Source organism: Callospermophilus lateralis, chromosome 7 (genome assembly GCF_048772815.1).
Source record: "Callospermophilus lateralis isolate mCalLat2 chromosome 7, mCalLat2.hap1, whole genome shotgun sequence".
Taxonomy (NCBI): Eukaryota; Metazoa; Chordata; class Mammalia; order Rodentia; family Sciuridae; genus Callospermophilus; species Callospermophilus lateralis.
Window position 1 is genome coordinate 26,563,038 of NC_135311.1, and position 24,477 is coordinate 26,587,514.

At 39.7% G+C, this 24,477-nt stretch overlaps 2 protein-coding genes across 2 annotated transcripts; one reads left to right on the forward strand and one right to left on the reverse strand.

Annotated features, from left to right (window-relative positions):
- Window positions 1-1,990: 1,990 nt before the first annotated feature.
- Window positions 1,991-17,063, reverse strand: LOC143404130 (ciliary microtubule-associated protein 3-like). The gene is made up of 6 exons (XM_076862451.1): window positions 17,021-17,063; window positions 7,356-7,495; window positions 6,230-6,328; window positions 5,314-5,441; window positions 3,120-3,237; window positions 1,991-2,059 (listed from the first exon to the last, which is right to left on the reverse strand). The coding sequence occupies exons 1-6, from the start codon at window positions 17,061-17,063 to the stop codon at window positions 1,991-1,993; spliced, it is 597 nt and encodes a 198-aa protein (XP_076718566.1).
- A 519-nt stretch (window positions 17,064-17,582) lies between these two features.
- LOC143404131 (protein Cripto-like) lies at window positions 17,583-21,741 on the forward strand. The gene is made up of 2 exons (XM_076862452.1): window positions 17,583-17,608; window positions 21,174-21,741. The coding sequence occupies exons 1-2, from the start codon at window positions 17,583-17,585 to the stop codon at window positions 21,739-21,741; spliced, it is 594 nt and encodes a 197-aa protein (XP_076718567.1).
- The last annotated feature ends 2,736 nt before the right edge of the window (window positions 21,742-24,477 follow it).

A 24,477-nucleotide genomic window follows, 5' to 3' on the forward strand; every position in this document is an offset into this window, starting at 1 on the left:
TAAGCACTCTCCTACTGAGCTACATTTCCAGGTCTCATGATATTTTTCCTTAAGTATTTGTGCCACTTGTTAACAGTTTAGCATTTTAGGAGACCCTGATTATTAACCGAGGTTCTATTACAATTTATTTTTGATCAAGTCAGATTACTATTTTATTATTTAACAGGATGTGTTTCCTACTTTCTTTCTTTCTTTGTTTGTGTGTGTGGCGCTGGGGATTAAACCCAGGGTCTTGCTATGCTAGGCAAGTGCTCCACCACTGAACTACACCCCCAGCCCCAGATTACTATTTTAGGAAAGAGAGTTTCCTTCCCTGGGAAAAGCTTTGAGCATATGGACCAAGCAGTGGGAAAGATATTCCATCCTGCTGTCAATCAATTCCTAAGAAGGGGCAAAAGATCTTGGATCAGAAACAATGACAAGTGCTAAATCATTGTCTCTGAATCCACCTGCATGTAAATATACGGATCCACAGGAGAAAAGGGAGGGAAGTATGTGGGAGGGGTGGTAAGAGTTCATCCTGACTCTCAAGTCATCAACTCTTCTCCACAGGTTAACAGAAACCATTCAACCATCAGATTGAAAGATGTCTAAGGACTGGGTAAGTTCTAAGCCTCAGGTATCCATAACATTCCAATTTGGTTTCCTGTAGAGACTTTTCTGACCCTCACCATTATGATTTCAGAAGACCTTGGCTCTTCTGGACTTAGTCTTCTCCAAGGTCATTCACCCAGGAGGTTTTTGTCTATCCTTTTCCCCAGCTAACCCTGTGTGGGGTGGCTCTCAGGGTTGTAGTGGGCTGAAACTTTTCTGTGGCCTCTATCAGCTTCTCACTCTTAGGAATCTAGACCCTTTCAGAGTTTTGGGGATAATTACTAAGAGGTCTAAGTGGGTACAAAAGGACTTACCCATTAAAAAATAAGCTAGAAATCTGAGTGTATGGTGGCACACATCTGTAATCCCAGTGACTTGGGAGGGCTGAAGCAGGAAGATTGCAAGTTCAAGGCCCACCTCAGCAACTTTGTGAGAACTTATCTCAAAATAAAAACAAAAAGGGTGGGGGATGTAGCTCACTGGTAAAGTGTCCATGGGTTCAATTCCCAGCACCTCCTACTGGGGGAAAAAAAAAAAGATAAAGTAGACCACACTTCATGCCAATCGTGAATAAATTACATTCTTGAGAGTTAGTGTTGAAAATTAAGAAGCCTACCTATCAGACCAGAGTATCTGGGTAAGTACCTTATACATGGCTGCTGCTTTGTGATCTTTATACCCTTGGGCTAGCTATTAGGCTCCAGAGGTCATTCAGACTGAAGGGCAGTCAACCTGGGGAGGACTCAGACTTCTGGCCAGCCTCGAGGAACAGTATATTAGTGTAAGTTGAATCCCAATATGTTCCAGTGCCTAGCACTGACTGACATGGTGTAATGACCTCAATATGTATGTTGACCAACAGATTAAATAGATGATATAGTGGGAAGGGGAATTTTTGGTTCTCTGTGTTTTATGTTAGTCTGGGAAAGGCAACCTACTCAGGGTCTTCCTACTCCACACTAAAGCTTGGAAGAGCTCCTAAATCAGGAATGTTTTAACCCACTTTTAAGCATTCCCATGTCTAGCAAGCCCACATCCCATCCAAGCTCTTGATACATGTAGGCCAACAGCTACATATTACCAGAGCTACTTGTCGAACCTATAAGGCTGGTCCTGGGAATTGTGAATAAAGGGCAAGGGCCCAAGAGTCTTTCACTCAAATGAAACCATCCACCTGAACACCCACCAGGAACCCCCAGATCATAAACCAGCAGCAGGAGACAGAACACTTGGAACCATTTTTATGCTCACAAATCTCAGTTGTGAGCCCCTTAACACGTTCTGGGCCCGGGGCTGAAAGACATGAGGGCCGTGGTGATGCAGACCAAGAGCAGCTCTGTCCTCTATTCTGAAGATTCTGTGATCAGGAGAAGCATGTGAAGGAAGTGATCACTGCTCAATCATAAAACAGGCTTAAGTAAGCAACTCGGTTCCGATGCTTTCTAAATTCTTTGTCTGTGGACAGCTGCAATGAAAGACAATGTTCCAATGAGAATTCTCTGCCTTCCTGTGCGTGTGTGGCACTGGGGATTGAACCCAGGACCTTGCATGCAAAATAGAAGCATGCATTCTAGCTGTGTGGCCCAGGTAAACCCCAGTTTCTAGTAATCCAGCCTTAGACATTTTCTCAATATATGTGCACATCTACCATTTATCATCTTACTATGATAAAAAATAATTGCTTGGCTTCTTGAAGACACAGATTATATGTCTAAATCTTTAATGTTACCCATATGCCATAGCACAATTATATTAATATGTTATATTAATTATTAACGTTACCTATATGCCTTAGCACAATTATATTAATTCCACAAATATAAGTATTTGTGGAATTAATCCTAAATTCCACTAGGAAAGAAGTATATTTCAAGAAGTATGATAGCTAACAGGGAGGGAAGCATATGTTATCATTACTGTGTTAAATGCTTTTCTACATTCTCTCCATTATTAATCTTTACAACCATATCAGATCAACTCTGTTGTTATTTCATTTTAAAGGAAGGAAAAAAAGATGCTTAGAAAAGTTAAAGGACTTGCCTAAGATCACATAGCAAGTCTACACAGGAGCTGGTATTTGAACCCAGGCAGTATTATCCCCAGAGTCTGTGCTCTTCACCAGAGTGCTCTATAGCCCTCCAATCATTTAGCACTCAACTTTATGTCAGAAAGAGCACTGCATTAGGAGTCAAAAGGTCTGGATTCCAGTTGTAGGACCTGTATGAATCAATCTTCCGGGGTTCCATTATCACCCATTGTCTTAAAGGATATTTCTCCTGAACCTACTCCAAAAGATTACTTGAGGAACAAATAAGAAAACATGACTTTAAATCAGTCCTATACACTGTTAAAAATCTAATGAAACCATGTAACTCGCTCAAAAGGATCCTCATATTTCTATGCACACAAAACTGTGCATATAATTTCAGGGGACCATGAACTTCATTCACAAGCTTCTGGTTATTAACCCTTGATATATATGAACATATTAAACAGAGCGATCTACAGAAATCCAATCTTATTACCTCAGCTTTTAGAGTTCTTTTCTGTAGACTTGGAACCTGAGCCCAGTCTGGAGATCCAAATTTCATTGGCCAAGCAATTTTTGGGAATGGCTTCTTCTCTGGATTGTATGTACCAGGGCTAGAAATTTAAAAAAAAAAATACAAACATCATGTCTAATGAGTCAGTGGCATAGGACAAACTCCACTAGTAGGTAGCATGGCCATCACTGAAGTAGGTTTAACCTCTTGGGAGAAGGCATGGACTGATTAACTTTTTAATGCTGGGCAAGCATGGGTTATTTTGCTTGTTAATGTATTTCTTATTAGCTAAGGTAATATTTCTACAATTCAGTGTTCTGAGCTGGGACACCAGAAGATCTCAGAAGATGTGTTGATAGAAGAGATCCATAATAATGGTAAATTAGTTCTTTGATTTGAAGATGGTGGTTAAAATGCTGAAACAATCAATCTGCAATCTAGGGACATTAAAGCGGAACCAATTAAATTTCTTGGCCATGGATTATTTCAGAATTGCCTTTGTTCCTCAAACTTTGTCTTTTGAAAACTACACTGAGATTTCTTCTTGCTCTAGTCAGAATGACAATTATCAAGAATACAAGTAATAATAAGTATTGGTGAAGATGTAGGGGGAAGGGTACACTCATACATTGCTGGTGGCACTGAAAGTTGGAAAGCAGTATGGAGATTTCTCAGAAAACTTGAAATGGAACCATCATTTGACCCAGTTACCCACTCATGGCATATACCTCAAAGACTTAAAATCAGCATATTATAGTGACATGGCCACATCAATGTTTATAGCAGCTCAATTCACAATAGCTAAGCTATAGAGCCAACCTAGATGCCCTTCACCGGATGAATGGATAAAGAAAATCTGGTATATATACATATGTAATATGTCTCAGCCATCAGGAAGAATGAACTTTTGTAACTCCATATGATGTACAACCACAAGAATGAGAAGTTATGCTCCATGTATCTATGATATGTCAAAATATATTCTACAGTTATGTATAACTGAAAAGAACATATACAAAATAAAAAAAAAAACTTTATCTTTTGGTGTTAATTCTACTGTGGTGGACATGGGGGTCAAGATTCAACACTTCAACTTTCTTAATACAAACTTGAAAAAGTTACTTTCACTGTATGATCTTTGGACTTCTCATCAGTAAAAGAAAGACCCTGACCCTTTGCTGTGCAATTTCATACATTCCGAGTGGTTTCCTAACACATTAAGAATAAGCCCCTTGACCCCCAAAGTCCTCTCTACTCTAGCCTGCCTCTCCCTCTCTCTCTTCCTTCTTGCTCACTGCCCTCTAGCCATAGGAGCCTTCTTCTTCTTTCCCTCCCACCAAGTTCTTTCCCAGTTTACAGCCTTTGCACTTCCGACCTCTTCTGCCCAGGGTGTGCTGTCTCCAGATCTTCCCAGGCTGGCTCAATCTTGTCACTCAAAAATCAGATCAAGAGTGATGTGCTCAGAGCGTACTTTCTTAACCACCCACTGCCTTCACATCATGGTCCTGTTTAAAGTTTCCTCATAGTACCTTTCCTGGTCACTCTACTTCCTGGTTTGTCCACAACAGCCCCGGCTCATGGCTGCTTCCCTTTCACTCTCAGAAGTGTCACATTTGGACAGATAAATTACATGGTCACCGTCTTTACGACTATTGGTATTTTCTTGTGTATTTATTTCTCATCTATTTGGACTCTAGAGTCCAAGATCAGAGCCTCGTGAGGTGGGTTTACTGCAAGAACTCTGCAACCTACAAAGTACAACGTACAAAGTAGCCAGGTGTCATGGCACAGATCTGTCTTTTAAGGGACTCAGTATGCTGAGGCAGGAGGACTACAAGTCTGTAGTCAGCCTAGGTGACTTAGTGAAATTCTGTATCAAAATAAAAAAGTAAATGGGGCTGGAGATGTGGATCAGAGATTCACTCTCCAGTACTGGAAAAACTAAATGAAAATAAACAAACGAACCCAAACTCTTTAGTATCTTAATAAATATTGACTGAATGAATAACTGTGATTTTGCAATTACACAAGGCCAGAGACCTGGGAGATAAGAGGTTAAATCTTTAAAGATGGGTGGTTTCTTATTGAGTGAGGTGGTTTTGCTATAATCACTGATTTATGGACTTCTTTTCCTATTGCTTTTTGTTGAACTATACTAGAAAAAGAGGAGACATACCCAGGGAAATTGTCTTTTGAATAGCTCTGAAATCGAGGCATCAAGGCATTAAATGGAACAAAACTTTGCTTTGTTTTTTCCTTCCAATTCTCTACTCTCTGGTACTTGCCTGGGTGAAGTGTCAATTCCTATTACCAAGAAAAAAATTCAATATGTTAAAGGGAAACATACCTACACAGAAATACTTCCAGTTCAAAAAACCTCAACTGTCCTTTTCCTATTTATAAATCAGGTATGGTTAAACCATTTCAAGATATACAAATAGGCTTATGTGGATAGAAAACCAAGCTATAGATGTGAGTCAGTCATCCTGGATGTATAGGTTGTAGTAATAAACCTAGGATGAGCAGAGAACCAAGACAACTTTTGCAGTCACTATGCCCATGGTCCCACTGAGAAATTTTGAGAGCCAGTATCCCTTGAGTTTCCATGGAAGTAAACATCCAATCAGAGATTAGGATCCTTGGTCCAAGGATGTAGCTCAGTGGTGGTGTACTTGCCTAGTGAGTCCCTGGGTTCCATCCCCACCCACTTAATGAGAGAAAGAGAGAAAGACAAGGAGAGGGAGGGAGGGATGGAGGGAAGGGGGAGGGGAGAGAGAGAGAGAGAGAGAGAGAGAGAGAGAGAGATAGATAGATAGATAGATAGATAGATTAGGATCCTTTACTAAAGATTGGACTTAAAATCTAGTCTCACAAAAGGATAGAAAAGTTGGAACCTGTTTTTCAACTGACAGGATAATATGATATATATAAATGTACTTTGACCTCATGCATCTCAGCACTAAAATCCTTTGTTGGGACTGTTTTCTCAGTGAACTGTTTTTGCTCTTCCCAATATACACACACTTCTGCAAAGCTAATGCCCAAACTTTTCATGCAGTCACATGGATCATCATAAAATCCCAGCATTTTACCTTGTTGACTGGCTTAAACCTCATAGCTGTTCTGGCTCCAAGAGTATATCCTTTTGTACTGGTTGGAATCTTGGTGAGGTTGTATGCCAAGCCATAGGACTTCAAGTAGTAACATATGAATAAAAAGAGAGAAAGAGTAAAGAAAAACATCAATACCACAGTGAGCAGCCTTCATCTGAACTACTCTGTAAGACATGTTCTTTCTCTCTTGACTCCTTCAAGGTCAATACCACACAATAATCACATAAATAATACATGTAATTTTGCAAGGGGTTGTGTCATAGTTTAGATGTGAGATGTCCCCCAAAAGCTCATGTATGAGACAATGCAGGAAAGTTGAGAGGTGAAATGATTTTGTTCCAAGAGCTTTGAGCAAATCAGTGCTTAAATTCCCCTTCCCAGCATAGAGATTAACTTGGTGATAACTCTAGGCAGATAGGGTGTGCCTTGAGGAAGTGGGTCCCTGGGGTTGCTTTGGGTTTATGTTATGTTCTTATGAGCAGAGCTTTTCTCTGCTTCCTGACCCTCATGTTCTGAGCTGCTTGCTTCCACCAGATATTATGCCTCCCCTCAGACCCCAAGGAATGAAGCTGGCCATCTGTGGACTGAGACATCTGAAACCATGAGCCCCCAAATAAACTTTTCCTCCTTAAAATTGTTCTTACCAGGTCTTTTGGTAGCAGCAAGGAAAAAGCTGATTAAAAGAGGGATGTGGTTGGACAGGTAGGATAAATGACATCTTTGTGCATTCTAATGAATTCCATCCTCTGAATCTCATGAGGTCTGAGATTATTCAGTTGCACTCGGCAGCCTGAAGGTAGGACTAGTGGAAAGGAACTGGCCTTGGCTCAGAGCCTTTGAGGTGGGGATGGAGTGGGACCATATGGAGACAAGGTTGCTTGCCTTGGCCGAACCTGGTCCTTTGCTCTCTGTATTGGCTGGGACAGCTGGTTGCCCACTAGGCACTTTCTCATGCTCTGACCCAGAAGATCACAAAGTTTTTTAACTGACAGTATAATATGATGTATATAGGAAATGATATACATAATATGATGTACATAAGGAAACTTAGGTCTCCCTTCCACATCCAGGAAACAGTTCCTTGTAAGGGAAAGTGAATACTCACTTCTGTCATGTAACATCCAGGCCCTGTGTGAGGAAATCCCCTAAGAGGGAGAAAGTTGTTCCCCATCCGGTTTGGGGGATAGAAGTGAGGAAAGAGCCTCCTGGGTTGGCATGATCCAAAGGAGTAGTTACTTGGCATCCCTGAAAATCAAGAAAGAACAAACTCCAGGTTAGGGAAGGCACCGGGTCTCTGCAAGCTGTTGGAGGAGAGGAGAGTCTAGACAGTAGAACAGAGGCCTGGGCCCCAAGGAGTTCTCACAAAAAACAGACCAAACTCCCCCTAGGGGCCAACTGCACTCCCCGCCCCTCCAGCCTTCCCAGCCTCACCAGCCTTTTCCTTCCCTGTGCTCTGGACTCCTCTGCCTGCCTCCTCACCAGCTCTGCAGGAGCACATTGTGCACAGCTCCTGTAGCTCTGTGTACTGCATAGCCCAGGGAACAGAGCTCTTGCTTGGCCCCAGCTGGGGAGGTTGGGCGGAGGCACAGGATCCTGGCTGCCAGCAAGTGGCAGTGCTGAGCAGGAGGTGAGAGTCCACACTTCCAGACAGAGAACCCAGAGGGCAGTGAGTCCAGCAGCTGGGCCAGGGGTAGAAGGTCTGTTAGACGCCCAGCTGGAGGGGCTGAGTGGGCAAGGGGGGTGGCAAAGGGCTTTGGAAACTGCCAGGAGGAATGCACTGCTGAAGAGGTAGAGAGGGGGTTCAGTACCCCAAGTCTGAACTTCAAGGATGGAATGAAGTTCGAGGTTGGGGTAGGAGGGTGGGCAGGGGAGTGTCAGGGGCAGTTGAGCTGAGATCTAGTTCCTTGCCAGGTCCCTCTTAGGCCCTTTTTCCTATTTTCAGCCCCTTCCAATCAGGTTGCCCCTCCTACCTTCCTGGGGGGAGGGGCGGGGAGAAGGAGGTTGGGGATCCTGTGAAGTGAGGTGGGGTGGAGAAGATGGAGACCAGCATGAGCCTTATTTAAAAGACTGGTGGCTCTGAGTGGAATGTTTAGAGTGCAGTGGAATCATAGAAATGCTTAATATTTTTAAAAACTCCTGGGCATTCCTTTAATTTGAACCCCCCCTTTTGCTTATCTCTAAATTGGGACTGATATTACCTTTTTGTAGGGATACTGAAAGGATTAAGGTGATAGGATCAAAACAATGCATTGCCTGGTACTTTGTAGTTGATCACACAGAGGTGGTCATTACTGAAGATAATGTCCATCTAGCTTATGAGCACACCATCCATCCTAACCCAAGAAAAAACTCAGTCTGTTTGTGTTGACTTCTTTACTTTGTCTTGGATATTAACACTAACTTGTTTCACTGGATTTTAAGTTGGCCTTAGGAGTTATCCAGGTGTGGGAGGTAATAGGAGACATAATGTAACCAGTTCACACTGACCTTTGGCCCCTTAAGGATGACCTCGGATCCACACACACTCTGGGTTAGCAGTATCTTCATTAATTAATTATTTTTTAAAAAGATTTTTAGTTGTAGATGGACACAATACCTTTATTTTATTTATTTATTTTTATGTGGTGCTAAGGATTGAACCCATGGCCTCACACATGGTAGGTGAGCTGTCTACCACTGAGCCACAACCCCAGCCCCTTCATCAATTTATAATCTATAAAATTCTGAATTTTATAGATCTAATAAAGATTCCCCCCCAAAGTGATACTGGGGCCTAAAATATATTTTGGAAAGTTGTGGAAGCACTTATTTTTGGTTTGCATTTATAATATTTTTTATGTTTTAAATAGTCACATAATAATTCTGCATATTTGTGGATTACTATGTGATGTTTGAGCATGTGTTTACAAAGTGTAATATGCAAATCAGGGTAAGCATATCTTTGGCCTCAAACATTTATCATCTCTTTGTAATTAGAACAATCAAAATCCTTTCTTTCAACCATGGCACCCACCTTTAATCCCAGAAGCTTGGGATGCTGAGGCAGGAAGACTGTGAGTTCAAAGCCAGCCTCAACAACTTAGTGAGTCCCTAAGCAACTTAACAAGACCCTATATCCCTGGGGATGTGGTTCATTGGTTAAGTGCTCCTGGGTTCAATCCCTGGTACAAAAAAAAATCATTTCTTCCAGTTGGGGAAAGCATTTTTGTTTAAAAATTATTAAGGTGATGCTTCTGGTCAACTGGTCACAAAGGCTAAACATCCTGCAATGCACTGTCCAGATATATAATGAATTGTTTCATGTACCATATAACATTCAAATGTCCTGCTGGTTTCTACAAAACTGGAAGTACTTATATTTATTAGTACTGAATTTTTTTTCAAGAGGTAATGTAGAAAGCCCAGTAATATAGAAAGTTGTTAGGAGGAGCCAAACTTAAAAGGAATAAAGATAGAATCTCAAAGTCATTGTTCAGTTTACTCCAAGCATTCTGCTACTCAAATTATGATTATGGCAATACCAATGGTAAACAGAATGTAAAGAGATGTTGATACTGATTTTATAACTTATCACTTTCATTAATATTTTAGGTAATTTTAATATTTATAAGTTCTCAGTTTGAATTTGAATTTGGATGAAAAAGTGTTTTTTAAAAATAGCGTTTCATTAGTATGAGATGTCAAGAGACATCTCATAAAGTGTGCTGAAGATATGGTAACCAATTTCTACATCGATAGACTGATCTACTTCAGATTAATCTCCTAGCCAAGAAAACCTGGGTAGAAATGCTGGACATAATAAATAAATATGTTTCAAGTTATCAGAGATATTAAGGAAGAAAAAAAATGCAGGGACTAAATCCCAGAGATTTACAAAAAACAGATCAAACTCCACCGAGGGGTGAGTCCAACAGTTGGTGTGTAGTTCTCTTTGGACATTTGCTAATTAAAAAGCTGGCTGAGAAGTAGAGTATTTGAGCAGAGCTTTAGACAGATGGTTTGAGAACTGGGGAAAAAATTAGGCTGGCTATGAAGAGCAGGGAGGTTGGAAAACACCCTAGAATTCTAGTTAGGTCTCTAAAGAGATAAACCCTGGAAATGAGAGTAAAAAGAAATAGATGAGCTCTCAAAAGCCTCTGAAATCCAACTTTGCATCAACTCAATTCCCAATTGCACTAAAATAATTCGCTTCTCCCCTTATTGCATGCAAGAGACAGAAGTAAATTATCTTTGAAGATAATAACATTGAGAGCCTGAACTGATATTTTTCCATGCACAATATTTGACTTTCAATATAAAATAACTGCTCATACTAAAATAAATCAGTAAGAGTAGTAGAAATAGACCCCAAGGAAATTCAAATTCCATTAAATGTGGAATTTAAAATAATCATGCTTGGCTTGAGATTTTGGAGACAGCAACAGGACTAGTCGCATGGCAAACATTTGGAAGCAAAAGAAAACAAGGAAATGTGTGACCATGAAGTAAATGCATGGCTTCTGAGGTAAGAGGCTAAAAGAAAATAAACAGACCCTAAAAACAAAGTCAATAAATTTTCCATTGTATTAAAAGGAAAGAGAAATTCCTCATTAATTTCCTGTTCATGTGTCAATATGGATGGGCCCACCTACATCCAGATTGATGCCAAATTTATCAATTGTTCATTAGTGTTGGCGAGGATATAGGGAAAAAGGCATACTCATACATTGCTGGTGGGACTGCAGATTGGGGCAGCCAATATGGAAAGCAGTATGGAGATTTCTTGGAAAACTGGGAATGGAACCTCCATTTGACCCAGCTATTCCTTTTAAAGGACTTAAAAACAGAAATCTACAGGGACACAGCCACATCAATGTTTATAGCAGCACAATTCACAATAGCTAAACTGTGGAACCAAACGAGACGCCCTTCACTAGATAAATGGATTTTAAAAATGTGGCATATATATATACACACACACACACACACAATGGAATATTACTCAGCAATAAAACAGAATAAAATCATGGCATTTGCAGGTAAATGGATGGAGTTGGAGAAGAGAATGCTAAGTGAAGTTAGCCAATCCCAAAAAATCAAATGCCAAATGTTTTCTCTGATATAAAGAGGCTGATTCATAGTGGGATAGGGAGAGGGAGTATGGGACGAATAGATGAACTCTAGATAGGGCAGAGGGGTGGGAGGGGGCTAGCAATGATGTTGGAATGTGATGTACATCATTATCCAAAGTACATATATGAAGACACGAATTGGTGTGAATATACTTATGAAAAATTGTGCTCTAATGTGTAATAAGAATTGTAATGCATTCTGCTCTCATGTATTTAAAAAGTAAAATCAATTAAAAAAAGAATAAATAAAATGGAAAATGGATCCGACGAAAGTATCCACACTTATGCTTGGAGAAGCAAAAGGGTAGAAAAATACATAAAATAGTGTAAGAGATAGTAAGTACAATGATAGTACGATGAGTAACAATGAAAAGTTTGGATACATTTTTATTTGGAATTCCATAAGGGATGGAGACAGAGAGTGTGGTAGATGTAAGAGTTGAAGAGATAATGGCAGATAATGAAATTGAATGAATTTCAGCAAATATAGACCTTTACGAAGGTGAAAATAAATATACGATGAAAAAAATCATAAAAATAAAGTGTCAAGTGTGGACTATTACTTGAGCAGTCCCAGCTACTCAAGAGGCTGAGGCAGAAATTGATGAAGAAATTGGAAACAAAAATGCCTATAAACAATAGAATGGAAAGAACAAATTGTGGACTACTTATATAAATAACTATTTTATAGCAATGAACTTGAACAAAATCCTGCACAGGCAGTAATATAATCTCACAATGTTGTATGGAGTAATTCAGACATGGACGTCTACACACTGCATAAATCAATTTATAAAAAATTTAAAGATATATTAAAAATAATCTATGAATTAGAAAGCATCATAGGGAGACATTTGGTGGAGCAGGCTGATAATGAATACGAATAGGACTTTTTGCCTGGAATATTTCACCAATGTGTTCAGTTATGATTTAGACTCTTTTGATATATATTATAAAACAATAAAATAATTCATTTTTTAAAATTTGGCAGGCCTAGCCAATTCACAGTTTCCTCAAGAACAATAAGTTCACATCCCTCCTCTCCTTTTTGACTTCAGTGGTTTATGATTTGTCTAGGTACTGTCCCTGTTTCTGCTAAAGCTTCAGTTAAAGCTGTTGGCTTTTTTTCTGTTATCAGAAACCAGTAAGTCGAAGGGTTCTTGTTCTTTGACTCTAGCTTTTGTTTTGGAGTCCGCTGAAAACTAGGCTCTTCTATTTCTTCTATTTCTCCTTGAAGAGTGTGTGTGAAATGACTTTGGATCTTCTTAATTGTAGACATAGTCATTGTGCAGTATGTCGGGCAGTGCCTGACGACTTCACTGTCCTCCACAGTTGGCATGTCTGGGCATTGATAAGCTGAAACACATAGTACCTTCTGAGTTTCTCTCCTCTATATTACCATCATGGCATCCCATTGAGTTGTGTGTGAAATTATGTGAGGTAGGTTACATTCTGTATGAAGTCAATTATAGATTAACAGAGGCTGTATTATACCATATTTTTTCCCCCTTAAAACAGGCCTTGGATCTGAGTAAGGCTGAGAACACCTGGTCCAGGGAATACAAACCCTGGATAGGTGGGTCTGGACAAGGGAGACAGAGGGAAGAAAAATCGACTTGCTCAATCTAACCTTCCAGACCTTCTTACATCCCAGACTCTCCCACCTGGGGTTAGAATGAACTTCTTTGAAGCCCCTTGAACTGAGTACTACTAAGTTGTCTGTTGTTTACTAGCTGTCTGATCTCTTGAAAGTTACTTAAGCTACCTAAGCCTTGGTTTGTCTATAAAATGGCACCACTCATTTCTTTCTTCCTCTGGCTGCCTTGAGAATTGAGGAGTTAACTCAGGGCCAAAGCTGGCACAACAGATGACTGACTATAACTGTCACTTAACCAATGTCAATGCACTTCCTGTCTTCCACCCCTGTGCCAGGCCTGCAACACCTCTAAGGGTCTCTTCATTCAAATAATAATAATAATAATAAAAACATGCTTCCTCCTGTCCCTACCCGGACCAGGCTCCTTGGGGAATCCTGCGTATGTGCCACCTCTTTCCAATTAGACCCCAATACTGAAGGGATGAATTTTCATAAATGTACTAGACAAAAATGAGATTACCATGACCAAATTTCCAACCGAATGGCGGGCTGGCCTGTAGCAGGGATTTGAATATCACACTCCCAGGTAGCTCCTCTAACTTAAAATTTGTTGATTTCCGAGGTCTGGAAAAGAAAAAATCATCTGGGAGATTTTCATGAAGCGTGACTCTGTCATACTCTATCTCCATGAATTCACACTCTCCTGGGTGGACTTTAACCAAGAAAATGTGTGTGTATCAGACTGGCTGCTAGGCAACAGCCCCACCCTGGAAGTTCCCCTTCTAGGCATTGTGACATGGCTTTCTACAAGGCAGCCCTGTGGTATAAAGGGAGCTGGAAAGGCAAGTTATTTATCCCTGTAAAATCTTGTTTCTTTACTCTATAGCTGAGGAACAATATTCACCATGTAGGAGATGGCCTATTAAGTACCTTGTCCATGGCTTGGAACACTCAGCTGGCTAATTCCTAACTACCTTCAAACAGTCATTCCTGTAGTCGTTCAATAAGTACTTATTAAACTCTTAATAATGTGCCAGGCACTACTGTGGGACATTGCATTAGACAGTGGGAATCCACCGGTGAACAGCCATTCTTGTCCTTGTGGAGCTTAATTTTGGTAGGAGATATAGACAGACAGACAGACAGACAGACAGACACACACACACACACACACACATCACTAATAAGCCAGATAGCACTGAGAGTGTCCAGAGGACATGGGGGCTGTGGCCTGGTGAACAAAGGACAGGAATGCAGCTGTTGCCTTGGAGGAGCATCTTGGAACAACAGTATGAACTCACAGCCCTTTTTATTATGAGCCAGGTATCCTTCTAGGCATTGAAGCCACAGGGGTAGAATAGATAAAAACTCCCCTTCCATGGGAATTAGATTTTGCTAGTGGCAGTGCTAGACACAAATTAAACAGGGAAACCAGTTAGATAAAACTGCCGGAAAGTGCCCAGGGGAAGACACTACTTTGGTTCAGGAGGTCACAGACGGACCTTTAGGGAGGACCTGTATGAGATGACCTTGCCCAGCAAGGAGAGCCCCCCATTTTGAGATCTGGGAAAAGTGCTTTTCAGGCAGAGGACCAGCAAGGGCAGAGTCCTTGGCATCTGAGATAAAAGAAGACGGAGTGGCCGTGAGATAGTGTGCATGCACAGGGAGGAAACTGGCAGGAATCAAATCATGCAAGGTCTCGGAACACGGTTAGGAGCGTGGCTTTGTTGTCAGTAAGCTGGGAAGCCACTGGGAGGTGACAGTAGGGACAGTGGTGACATGATCTTCATTCATCATTAGTGAGCGGGGGCTGGAATATGGAATATAGCTCTCGTGGTGACTAGCGGATGGATTAGTCCTGAGGCTTATGCAACAAGCCTTGGAAATCAAAAGACACAGAGCAGGTGAAGGGGAAAATGGGTAAGAGTGTGTATTGTATTAAAAGAATGACATTTCTATTCAAAAAGTGAAATTTGTCAGAAAATAGAGCATAGGAATTTGTGCAAGCCATTTTAGAAGGAATTTCCTGTTTAGGTCGATAATAAGCCAAATAGCACTGAGAGGGTTCAGAGGACTTGGGGGCTGTGACCTTGTGAACCAGGACAGGAACGCAGCTGTTGCCTTGGAGGAGCATCTTTAAATAACATAGCAGCCATGTGCTTCCACATGAACACCTTTCCTAGTAACATCATTCCCCCACAATTTATAGAATGAGGACTGAAAACTAAATCCCCTTATTTTCCTCCTATTTTACAAAACAATTCTGGTTTAAACAAATGACTCTGTGTAAATCTACTGTGTGCAAGAAGAAGATGAGTATAATCTAGTCATCATGACGGATCTGACATCATCCCCTGCAATTCTCTCTCACGTTATTTCAACTGAGTCACTTCTTTACTGTTTCTTAAGTATTCCAGTTAACTTACCACCTCAGGGCCTTTGCACAAGCTAGAACACTCTTTCCTCAGGTTTTCATTTGACTCTCTCTCAAACTTCTTTCAAATCTCCCTTGAAGTTACCTTCTCAGTGAGGATTTTGCTGGTTTCTCAACCTAAGACTGAAATGCCCTTTATTGTTCTCTCCCTGCTGTGCTTACTTTGTCCTTCTGAACACTTGTCACTACCTGACATACCGTGTGTGTGTGTGTGTCTGTGTGTGTGTCTGTGTCTGTCTGTCTATATCTCCTACCAAAATTAAGCTCCACAAGGACAAGAATGGCTGTTCACCGGTGGATTCCCACTGTCTAATGCAATGTCCCACAGTAGTGCCTGGCACATTATTGAGAGTTTAATAAGTACTTACTGAACAACTACAGGAATGACTGTTTGAAGGTAGTTAGGAATTAGCCAGCTGAGTGTTCCAAGCCATGGACAAGGTACTTAATAGGCCATCTCCTACATGGTGAATATTGTCCCTCTTCTACAGAGTAAAGAAACAAGATTTTACAGAGATAGTAACTTGCCTTTCCAGCTCCCTTTATACCACAGGGCTGCCTTGTAGAAAGCCATGTCACAATGCCTGGAAGGGGAACTTCCAGGGTGGGGCTAGGAGCAGCCAGTCTGATACACACTCATTTTCATGGTTAAAGTCCACCCAGGAGGGTGAGAACTCATGGAGATAGAGTATGAGAGAGCCACACTTCTTGAAAATCTCCCAGATGAACTTTTCTTGTCCAGACCTCGGAAATCAACAAATTCTCTGTTAGAGGAGCTACCTGGGAATGTGATATTCAAATCCCTGCTACAGGCCAGCCCGCCATTCGGTTGGAAATTTGGTCATGGTAATCTCATTTTTGTCTAGTACATTTATGAAAATTCATCCCTTCAGTATCGGGGTCTAATTGGAAAGAGGTGGCACATATGCAGGATTCCCCAAGGAGCCTGGTCCGGGTAGGGACAGGAGGAAGCATGTTTTTATTATTATTATTATTATTTGAATGAAGAGACCCTTAGAGGTGTTGCAGGCCTGGCCAGGGGTGGAAGACGGGAAGTGCATTAACATTGGTTAAGTGACAGTTATAGTCAGTCATCTGCTGTGCCAGCTTTGGCCCTGAGTTAACTCCTCAATTCTCAAGGCAGCCAGAGGAAGAAAGAAATGAGTGGTGCCATTTTATAGACAAACCAAGGCTTAGGTAGCTTAAGTAACTTTCAAGAGATCAGACAGCTAGTAAACAACAGACAACTTAGTAGTTCTCAGTTCAAGGGGCTTCAAAGAAGTTCATTCTAACCCTAGGTGGGAGAGTCTGGGATGTAAGAAGGTCTGGAAGGTTAGATTGAGCAAGTCGATTTTTCTTCCCTCTGTCTCCCTTGTCCAGACCCACCTATCCAGGGTTTGTATTCCCTGGACCAGGTGTTCTCAGCCTTACTCAGATCCAAGGCCTGTTTTAAGGGGAAAAAATATATGGTATAATACAGCCTCTGTTAATCTATAATTGACTTCATACAGAATGTAACCTACCTCGCATAATTTCACACACAACTCAATGGGATGCCATGATGGTAATATAGAGGAGAAACACTCAGAAGATACTATGTGTTTCAGCTTATCAATGCCCAGACATACCAACTGTGGAGAACAGTGAAGTCATCAGGCTGCTGCCCGACATACTGCACAATGACCGTGTCTACAATTAAGAAGATCCAAAGTCATTTCACACAAGCTGTTCAAGGAAATAGAAGAGCCTAGTTTTCAGCGGACACCAAAACAAAAGCTAGAGTTAAAGAACAAGAACCCTTCAACTTACTGGTTTCTGATAACAGGAAAAAAGCCAACAGCTTTAACTGAAGCTTTAGCAGAAACAGGGACCATACCTAGACAAATCATAAACCACTGAAGTCAAAAAGGAGAGGAGGGATGTGAACTTATTGTTCTTGAGGAAACTGTGAATTGGCTAGGCCTGCCAAATTTTAAAAAATAAATTATTGTTTTATAATGTATATATACCAAAAGAGTCTAAATCATAACTGAACACATTGGTGAAATATTCCAGGCAAAAGAGTCCTATTCGTATTTATTATCAGCCTGCTCCACCAAATGTCTCCCCATGTTGCTTTCTAATCCATAGATTATTATAAATATATCTTTAAATTTTATATAAATTGATTTATGCAGTGTGTAGACGTCCATGTCTGAATTACTCCATACAACATTGTGAGATTATACTACCGCCTGTGCAGGATTTTGTTCAAGTTCATTGCTATAAAATAGCCATTTATATAAGTAGTCCACAGATTGTTTTTTCCATTCTGTTGTTTACAGGCATTTTTGTTTTTAATTAAGGGATATTTTGATTAATGTTCCTTTTAATATTCTTGTACATCTCTTTTGGGACACAGTGTATGCTTTCCTGCTGAGGAAATACCAAGGGTAGAAATTAGTAGGTCACAGAGATGTTTATGTTCAGCTCTAATAAAGACTGCCCGAAAGATTTCCAAAGTGAGCACATTGATTGATTTACAATTCCATTGCTATGGTTTGGATCTGGAATATTCCCCAAAGGCTCATGTGTTGAAGGCTTTGTCCCCAGTGCGGCAATGTTTAGAGGTGGGGCTTTTGGAAAGTGGATTGTGAAGGTTCTAACCTCATCCAAATTACCATTCTGAAACAGTTTCAAGCCCAAGGAAAAGTGGTAAAAAGAATAAAAAGAAAATTCTTATCCTCTTCACCCAAATTCCTCTATTGAAAAACATTGCTTTGAACACTATTTCTCTCTTCCTTTTTATGTACTTTTTCTGACATGTTGCCTCAGTTTTCCTAACAACTTCAATGTCGCCCTCTGTGACACTCTCCTGCATTGTACCCACAGAACCCTACCAAGTGAAATTCAGCATCAATAGGATTGTGCCATTAATCGCTCTGTTACAAATGCCAATAGTGGGGGTTTCCTGTCTCATCCTGGATGCCACCCAGGAGTCATGCCATTTTCTATTATCATGTTCCATCCAAATCCTTTAATACTGTTTCAATCAGCTTTTTCTCTGCAATGACTAAAAGATCCGACTAGAGCAATTGTAGAGGAGGAAAAGTTTATTGGGAAGCTTACAGTTTCAGAGGTCTCAGTCCACAGACAGCCAGGTCCATTCTTCAGGGCTCAAGGTGAGGTAGAACATCATGGCAGAAGCCTATGGCAGAGAGAAGCAGTTCACATGAGGGTCAGAAAGGGGAGGGAGGGAGGGAGGGAGAGAGAGAGAGAGGGAGGGAGGGAGGGGTCTCCTCTTGCCACATACAAACAAATACCCCAAAGCCACACCCTAATTCCCACCTCCTCCAACCACAATCACTCTGTCACTTAGTTACTACTCAGTTAATCCCTAGTAGGGGATTAATTCACTGACTGGGTTAAGACTCTCACAACCCAATCATTTCTCCTCTGAACCTTCTTGCATTGTCTCACGTGAGCTTTTGGGGGACACCTCACATCCACACCATAACAGATACAAAATATATTCTCAGCCTTTCTTTTCCTTTCTAAAAGAACTATCAGTAGAAGGATCAGATTGTGGGGCCTGTTTGAATCAATCCAAAATCCAGGCAGGGAACCAGAAAGGGAAGACCAAGGGTAGGCTGAGTCCCTCCACAGGCTGAAATTGTAGTCAAGGGTGGAACCTGTTCTTCCCCACCTCTGCTGTCTCTTCAGCACTACTTTGAAAGCCTTCCTATTGTTTAAATCATGCCATCCAGACTGTATACAAAGTAATATCCTTAAAGTCAAGTAACGAAGGACTTACATTATGTACACAGAAATCTCTTCACAGTAAGACCTGGATCAGTGTTTGAATAATCAGCCTAGCTAGCTCAACACATCAAAAAAGCTATCACAGAACATGTCCCTATATTACACCAATGACACAGTATTGTCCCTCATTACATCCCTACTCAGCTACCTTGGTAGCTCTGCGTAACTTCTTTTTTGTCCCAACAACCAGTGTGTTAGCTGCCAAGTGATTCGCTAATTCTATTTCTTAGTTCTTAGCTCTGTATGTAATTTCCCTCTTTTTTTTTTTTTAAATATTAGCATGGACTTGTTTATTCCTGTTTTATTCAACGGATTATTTTATGGTGATAGTGGCCATCCTTCTCTTGACTTCAATCTCAGAAATTTTTTCCGCTTTTCATCATTAAGCGTATTCTGCATAAGTTTTTCATAGATAATATTTATTAGGGGCAGGAAGTTATTCCTAGTTCACTAAGAGATGCATTTTTAAAATTATGAGTGGATATTGTAGGCTTTTTTAATCCACTGAGATAATCCCTTTTATCTTTGTTGGTACAGGAAATCATATTAATTTTATTGTCAAACGTTATATCAACCTTCTATTCCTGCGATAAATACAACTTCATCTTGAAATTACAACCTGTATTTAGTTTGCTAAATTTTGTTTAGGATTTTTTTCCCTTTATATCATAAGACAGATTCTTGTTTCTTGTAATATCCCTAATTTTTCTAGTCTTACATAATAAAGTGTTATGGCATCTCTATTTATTTACTAGTTTGTACTTATGGAATTTGTATTCCATTCTTTTTTTTTTAAATGTTCTTTTCAGTTACACATGACAGTAGTATGTATTTTAACATATTATATATTTTTGGAGTATAACTTCCTATTCTTGTGGTTGTGCATGATGTGGAGTTACACTAGTGTATTCCATTCTTTGTTTATCTCAGCACTTAAAGACACTATTCCATTGTCTCCTGGATTCTGTTGTTCCTGTCCAAAAAAGTCAGTTAAATAAGAAATCCGGCAAGGCCCTTTAATTTTATGATTTTCTTTGTGAGAAAGTCTTAAGTCATAAATTCTATTTCTTAGCTTGGACATGATAATTTCCTGAAAATATATCAATTTTATCTGTTTTTAAAATTGTTAAATATTTTATCATTTCCATTGATTTAAAAATGTCAATTTTTAATGTTTATAAAATCAGTAAAAATGTCTCCCTTGTCCTTTCTTATATTGGAATTTTGTGCTTTCTCTTATTTTCTCCCTAAAAGTTATTTCCAATGATTTATCAATTCTACTTGTGTTATTTTTTAAAATGCTTTTATCCATATATCATAGTTATACATAATAGTGGGGCTCATTATGACATATTCATAACTACCTATAACCTTGTTGGCTCCATTTCAGTTCCCATCTATTTGTGTTCTTATAGAACTAACTTTGGGATTTGTTTGTTTGTTTACCTTCTTTGAGTTGGGGATCTCACTATGTTTCCCAGGTTGGCCTCAAACTCCTAAAGTCAAGTGATCCTCCTGCCTCTGCCTCTTGAGTAGCTGGGACTACTCAAGTAATAGTCCACACTTGACTCTTGATTTTAATGATTTTTTTTGTCATTATATATTTATCTTCACCTTCATGAAGGTCTATACTTACTGAAATTTGTTAAATCTTTGTAACCCAGCCCATGGGCAGTTTTGATAAATGTTTCCAAGGACTTAAAAATAATATGCATTCTTCAGTTATCAAAGCAGTGTTGGGAAGTTCCTTGCTCAAGGTCAAAACATTCATTAGATTGTATTCACTAGAATACCCCAGCTTCCAGGACATCCTGGCTCCTGCTTCTCCTAAGACCTGGGGCAGGCTTCTTTTTCATCCAGGATACTTTTTAAATTGTCATTTTTCACTTCTGAAAATTAATGTTTGTCCTTTAAGTATTTTGGCAATGACTTTATGAGTTAAAGCCACTGCTTACATCCCCTTCCCCCTAAATTTTTAAGAGCTGTGGACTGCAGGAAGATGGAGCACTTCTCTTCCAGGGTGATTTTCATTGTGGCCATTTCCAACATGTTTGAACTGGGATTAGTTGCTGGGTTGGGCCACCATGAATTTGCACATGCATCTCTGGGAGACCCAGGCTTTAGAGATGGAAGCATTCTGTCCCAGGAGAAACCTGCAGTTCGTTCCCGGTCTTTCCAGTTTGTGCCATCCATAGGAATACAGGACAGTAAGGAGCTAAACAAAACTTGCTGTCTGAATGGGGGTACCTGCATCCTGGGGTCCTTTTGTGCCTACCCCGCTTCCTTCTATGGACGGAATTGTGAGCATGTTGTGCGAAAAGAGAACTGCGGATCCGTGTCTCATGGCGCTTGGCTGCCCAAGAAGTGTTCCCTGTGCAAATGCTGGCACGGCCAGCTGCGCTGCTTTCCTCAGGCCTTTATCTCTGGTTGTGAGAGCTGCGTGATGGAAGAGCACCTTGCAGTTTCCAGGACTCCAGAATTAGCCCCATCTGCATGGACCACTCTCATGCTAGCTGGCCTCTGTCTTTCTATACAAAGTTTTTGTTGATTGACATTTGCCTTTTTCTGGAAATATAAGTTCAGTTGCATGTGAATTTCATGATTAGTAAAGGCTATATTGCTCCGATGTCCTAACTAAATATCCGATCATTTATTATTTGCCTAAAAATAATGTACATGTTTCTGTTCTGATTCCTAATACATCTTTAAAGCACTAAGTACCTTTTACCTTTGCTCTGCTGTCTCCACAAAAGCTACTTTAAAAAAATAATAATAATTGTTATCCTTATTGACCTTGTGCCCAAGTCCTGTGTTTCTCAATTTGTGTTATTCTATAAAGTCTTATTAAAACATACTTGATTTAAAAAAAAAAAAAAAGCAGTGTCAATTCTGTCAAGTTTGGCAGTAGTGTTGATCAAACCTTTCACGTACTTACTGATAGTTTCTGTCTGCTCACATTATCAATTACTGAGAGTAGTGTATTCAAATCCTCTGTTATGAGTGTAGAATGATCTCATTTTCATTGTATTCCGTCAATTTTTCTTTATAGATTCTGAGGGTATGTTGTGAGACGGATGCATAGACATTTTCAAATGTTACAGGTTCTAGGGGTGTTGACTTTTCATTAACTTAAAAATATCTTTTTATCTTTATCAATGCCTCTTGCTTTATTTTGTCTGCTACTAGTAGACATACGTTCACTTTTTTTCCTTTTGGTTGAGGATGAACATAATACCTTCGTTTTATCTATTTATTTTTTTAATGTGGTGCTGAGAATCGAACCCAGCCTCACACATGCAAGGCAAATACTCTACCTCTGAGCTACAACCCCAGCCCTACATTCACTTTTTATTAATTTTCTTATGGAATTTGTATTCCATTCTTTTTTTAAAAAAATCATTATTTTCAGTTACACATGACAGTAGTATGTATTTTGTCATATATTTATGGAGTATAATTTCCCATTATTGTGGTTGTGCGTGATGTGGAGTTATACTAGTGTATTCCATTCTTTGTTTATTTCAGCACTTAAAGTCACTATTCCATTGTCTCCTAGATTCTGTTGTTCCTGTCCAAAAAAGTCAGTTATTAGGCTTACTTTTGCTTCTTTGAAAGTAACATAGCTTTTGTATCTGCTTTCAAGGTATATATATATATATATATATATATATATATATATATATATATATATATATATATTAGCTGTAGATGGACACCATATCTCTATTTTTTTTTATTGGTGCTGAGACTTGAACAGTGTCCAGCACATGCTCAGCAAGTGCTCTACCACTGAGTCACAACCCCAGCCCTCAAAGTTTTCTCTTTGTGGTTTTTTTGGCTGTACTATGATATGACCTTGCGGTTTGCTTTTTATTTGTTTTACTTGAGGTTGCAACATTTGGTTCAATTTTTTCATCAGTTTCTGCCTCAGCCTCTTGAGTAGCTGGGACTGCTCAATTAATAGTCCACACTTGACTTTTGGTTTTAATTATTTTTTCATCATGTATTTATTTTTACCTTCGTAAAGGTCTATATTTGCTGAAATTCGTTCAATGTCATTATCTGCTATTATCTCTTCAACTCTTGCATCTACCACACTGTCTCCATCGCTTATGGAACTCCAAATAAAAATGTATCCAAACATTTCATTGTTACTCATTGTACTATCATTGTACTATCTCTTACAATATTGTATGTATTTTGTACCCTTTTGCTTCTCCAAGCTTAAGTGTAGATATTTTCTTCTGACCCATTTTCCATTTCATTCATTCGTTTGTTCAGTGTTTCTAATCTGCTATTAAACTCATGCATTGAATTCCTACTTTCTTTCATTGATGGTAATTTTTTTTTATTTCTACAGCCTTTTCCTTTCTTGTTGCTTCTAAAATTCTCCTCTTGTCATTTAATTTCTTGACTATATATCATATAATCATTTTTGTTGTACTCTGGGCTGGACTGATTATTGTTTAACTCAATAAATTTTTAAAAAATATTTTTAGGTGTAGATGGATACAACACAATGCCTTTATTTTCATGTGGTGCTGAGGATGGAACCCGGCTCCCACCCGAGCTAAGCGAGCGCTCTACCGCTGAGCCACAATCCCAGCCCCTCAATACATTTTTTAATGAGACAATCTATTGAAAATATTATACCAAGGGCTGGGGATGTGGCTCAAGCAGTATCACGCTCGCCTGGCCTGCATGCGGCCTGGTTTCGATGTTCAGCACCACATACAAACAAAGATGTTGTGTCCCCCAAGAACTAAAAAATATATATTAAAAAAAAAGAAAAAATATTGTACCAAAATTTACATCTACTTATTCACATTCTTATTCTTAGACTTCTGCAACAAAGCAAGTGATTCCCTGGAATAATAATTCTTATGCTGGCCTCAGAAATATTCAAATGAAGAAAGCAGTAGGCAGTCTCATAAAACGATGACAGTCTCCATAAAACATCTGGCATTTTCTTGATGCTCCAGCTATAATTAGAAATGTGCCTGATGGAACCTGCTTAACCGTAAGGTCTTATCAAAATCGGCCACAAAATAGAACTTTGTCTTCTGTATTCCTCAGTACTAAGTAGTCACCACAAAGTTACTTTGTGAATACTTATCATGCAAACATTGGATCCTTGATATTCCTTAGCAAAACCTAAAATTCTGCATTAACTTCTCAATTTTGTCATTACTCAGTGGGTTATACAGGGGACAAACAAGTGCATAGACAATCCGTCCTTGTACTGTGCTCAGATTGGCTGTATTGAACAATTGGTAAATTTGGC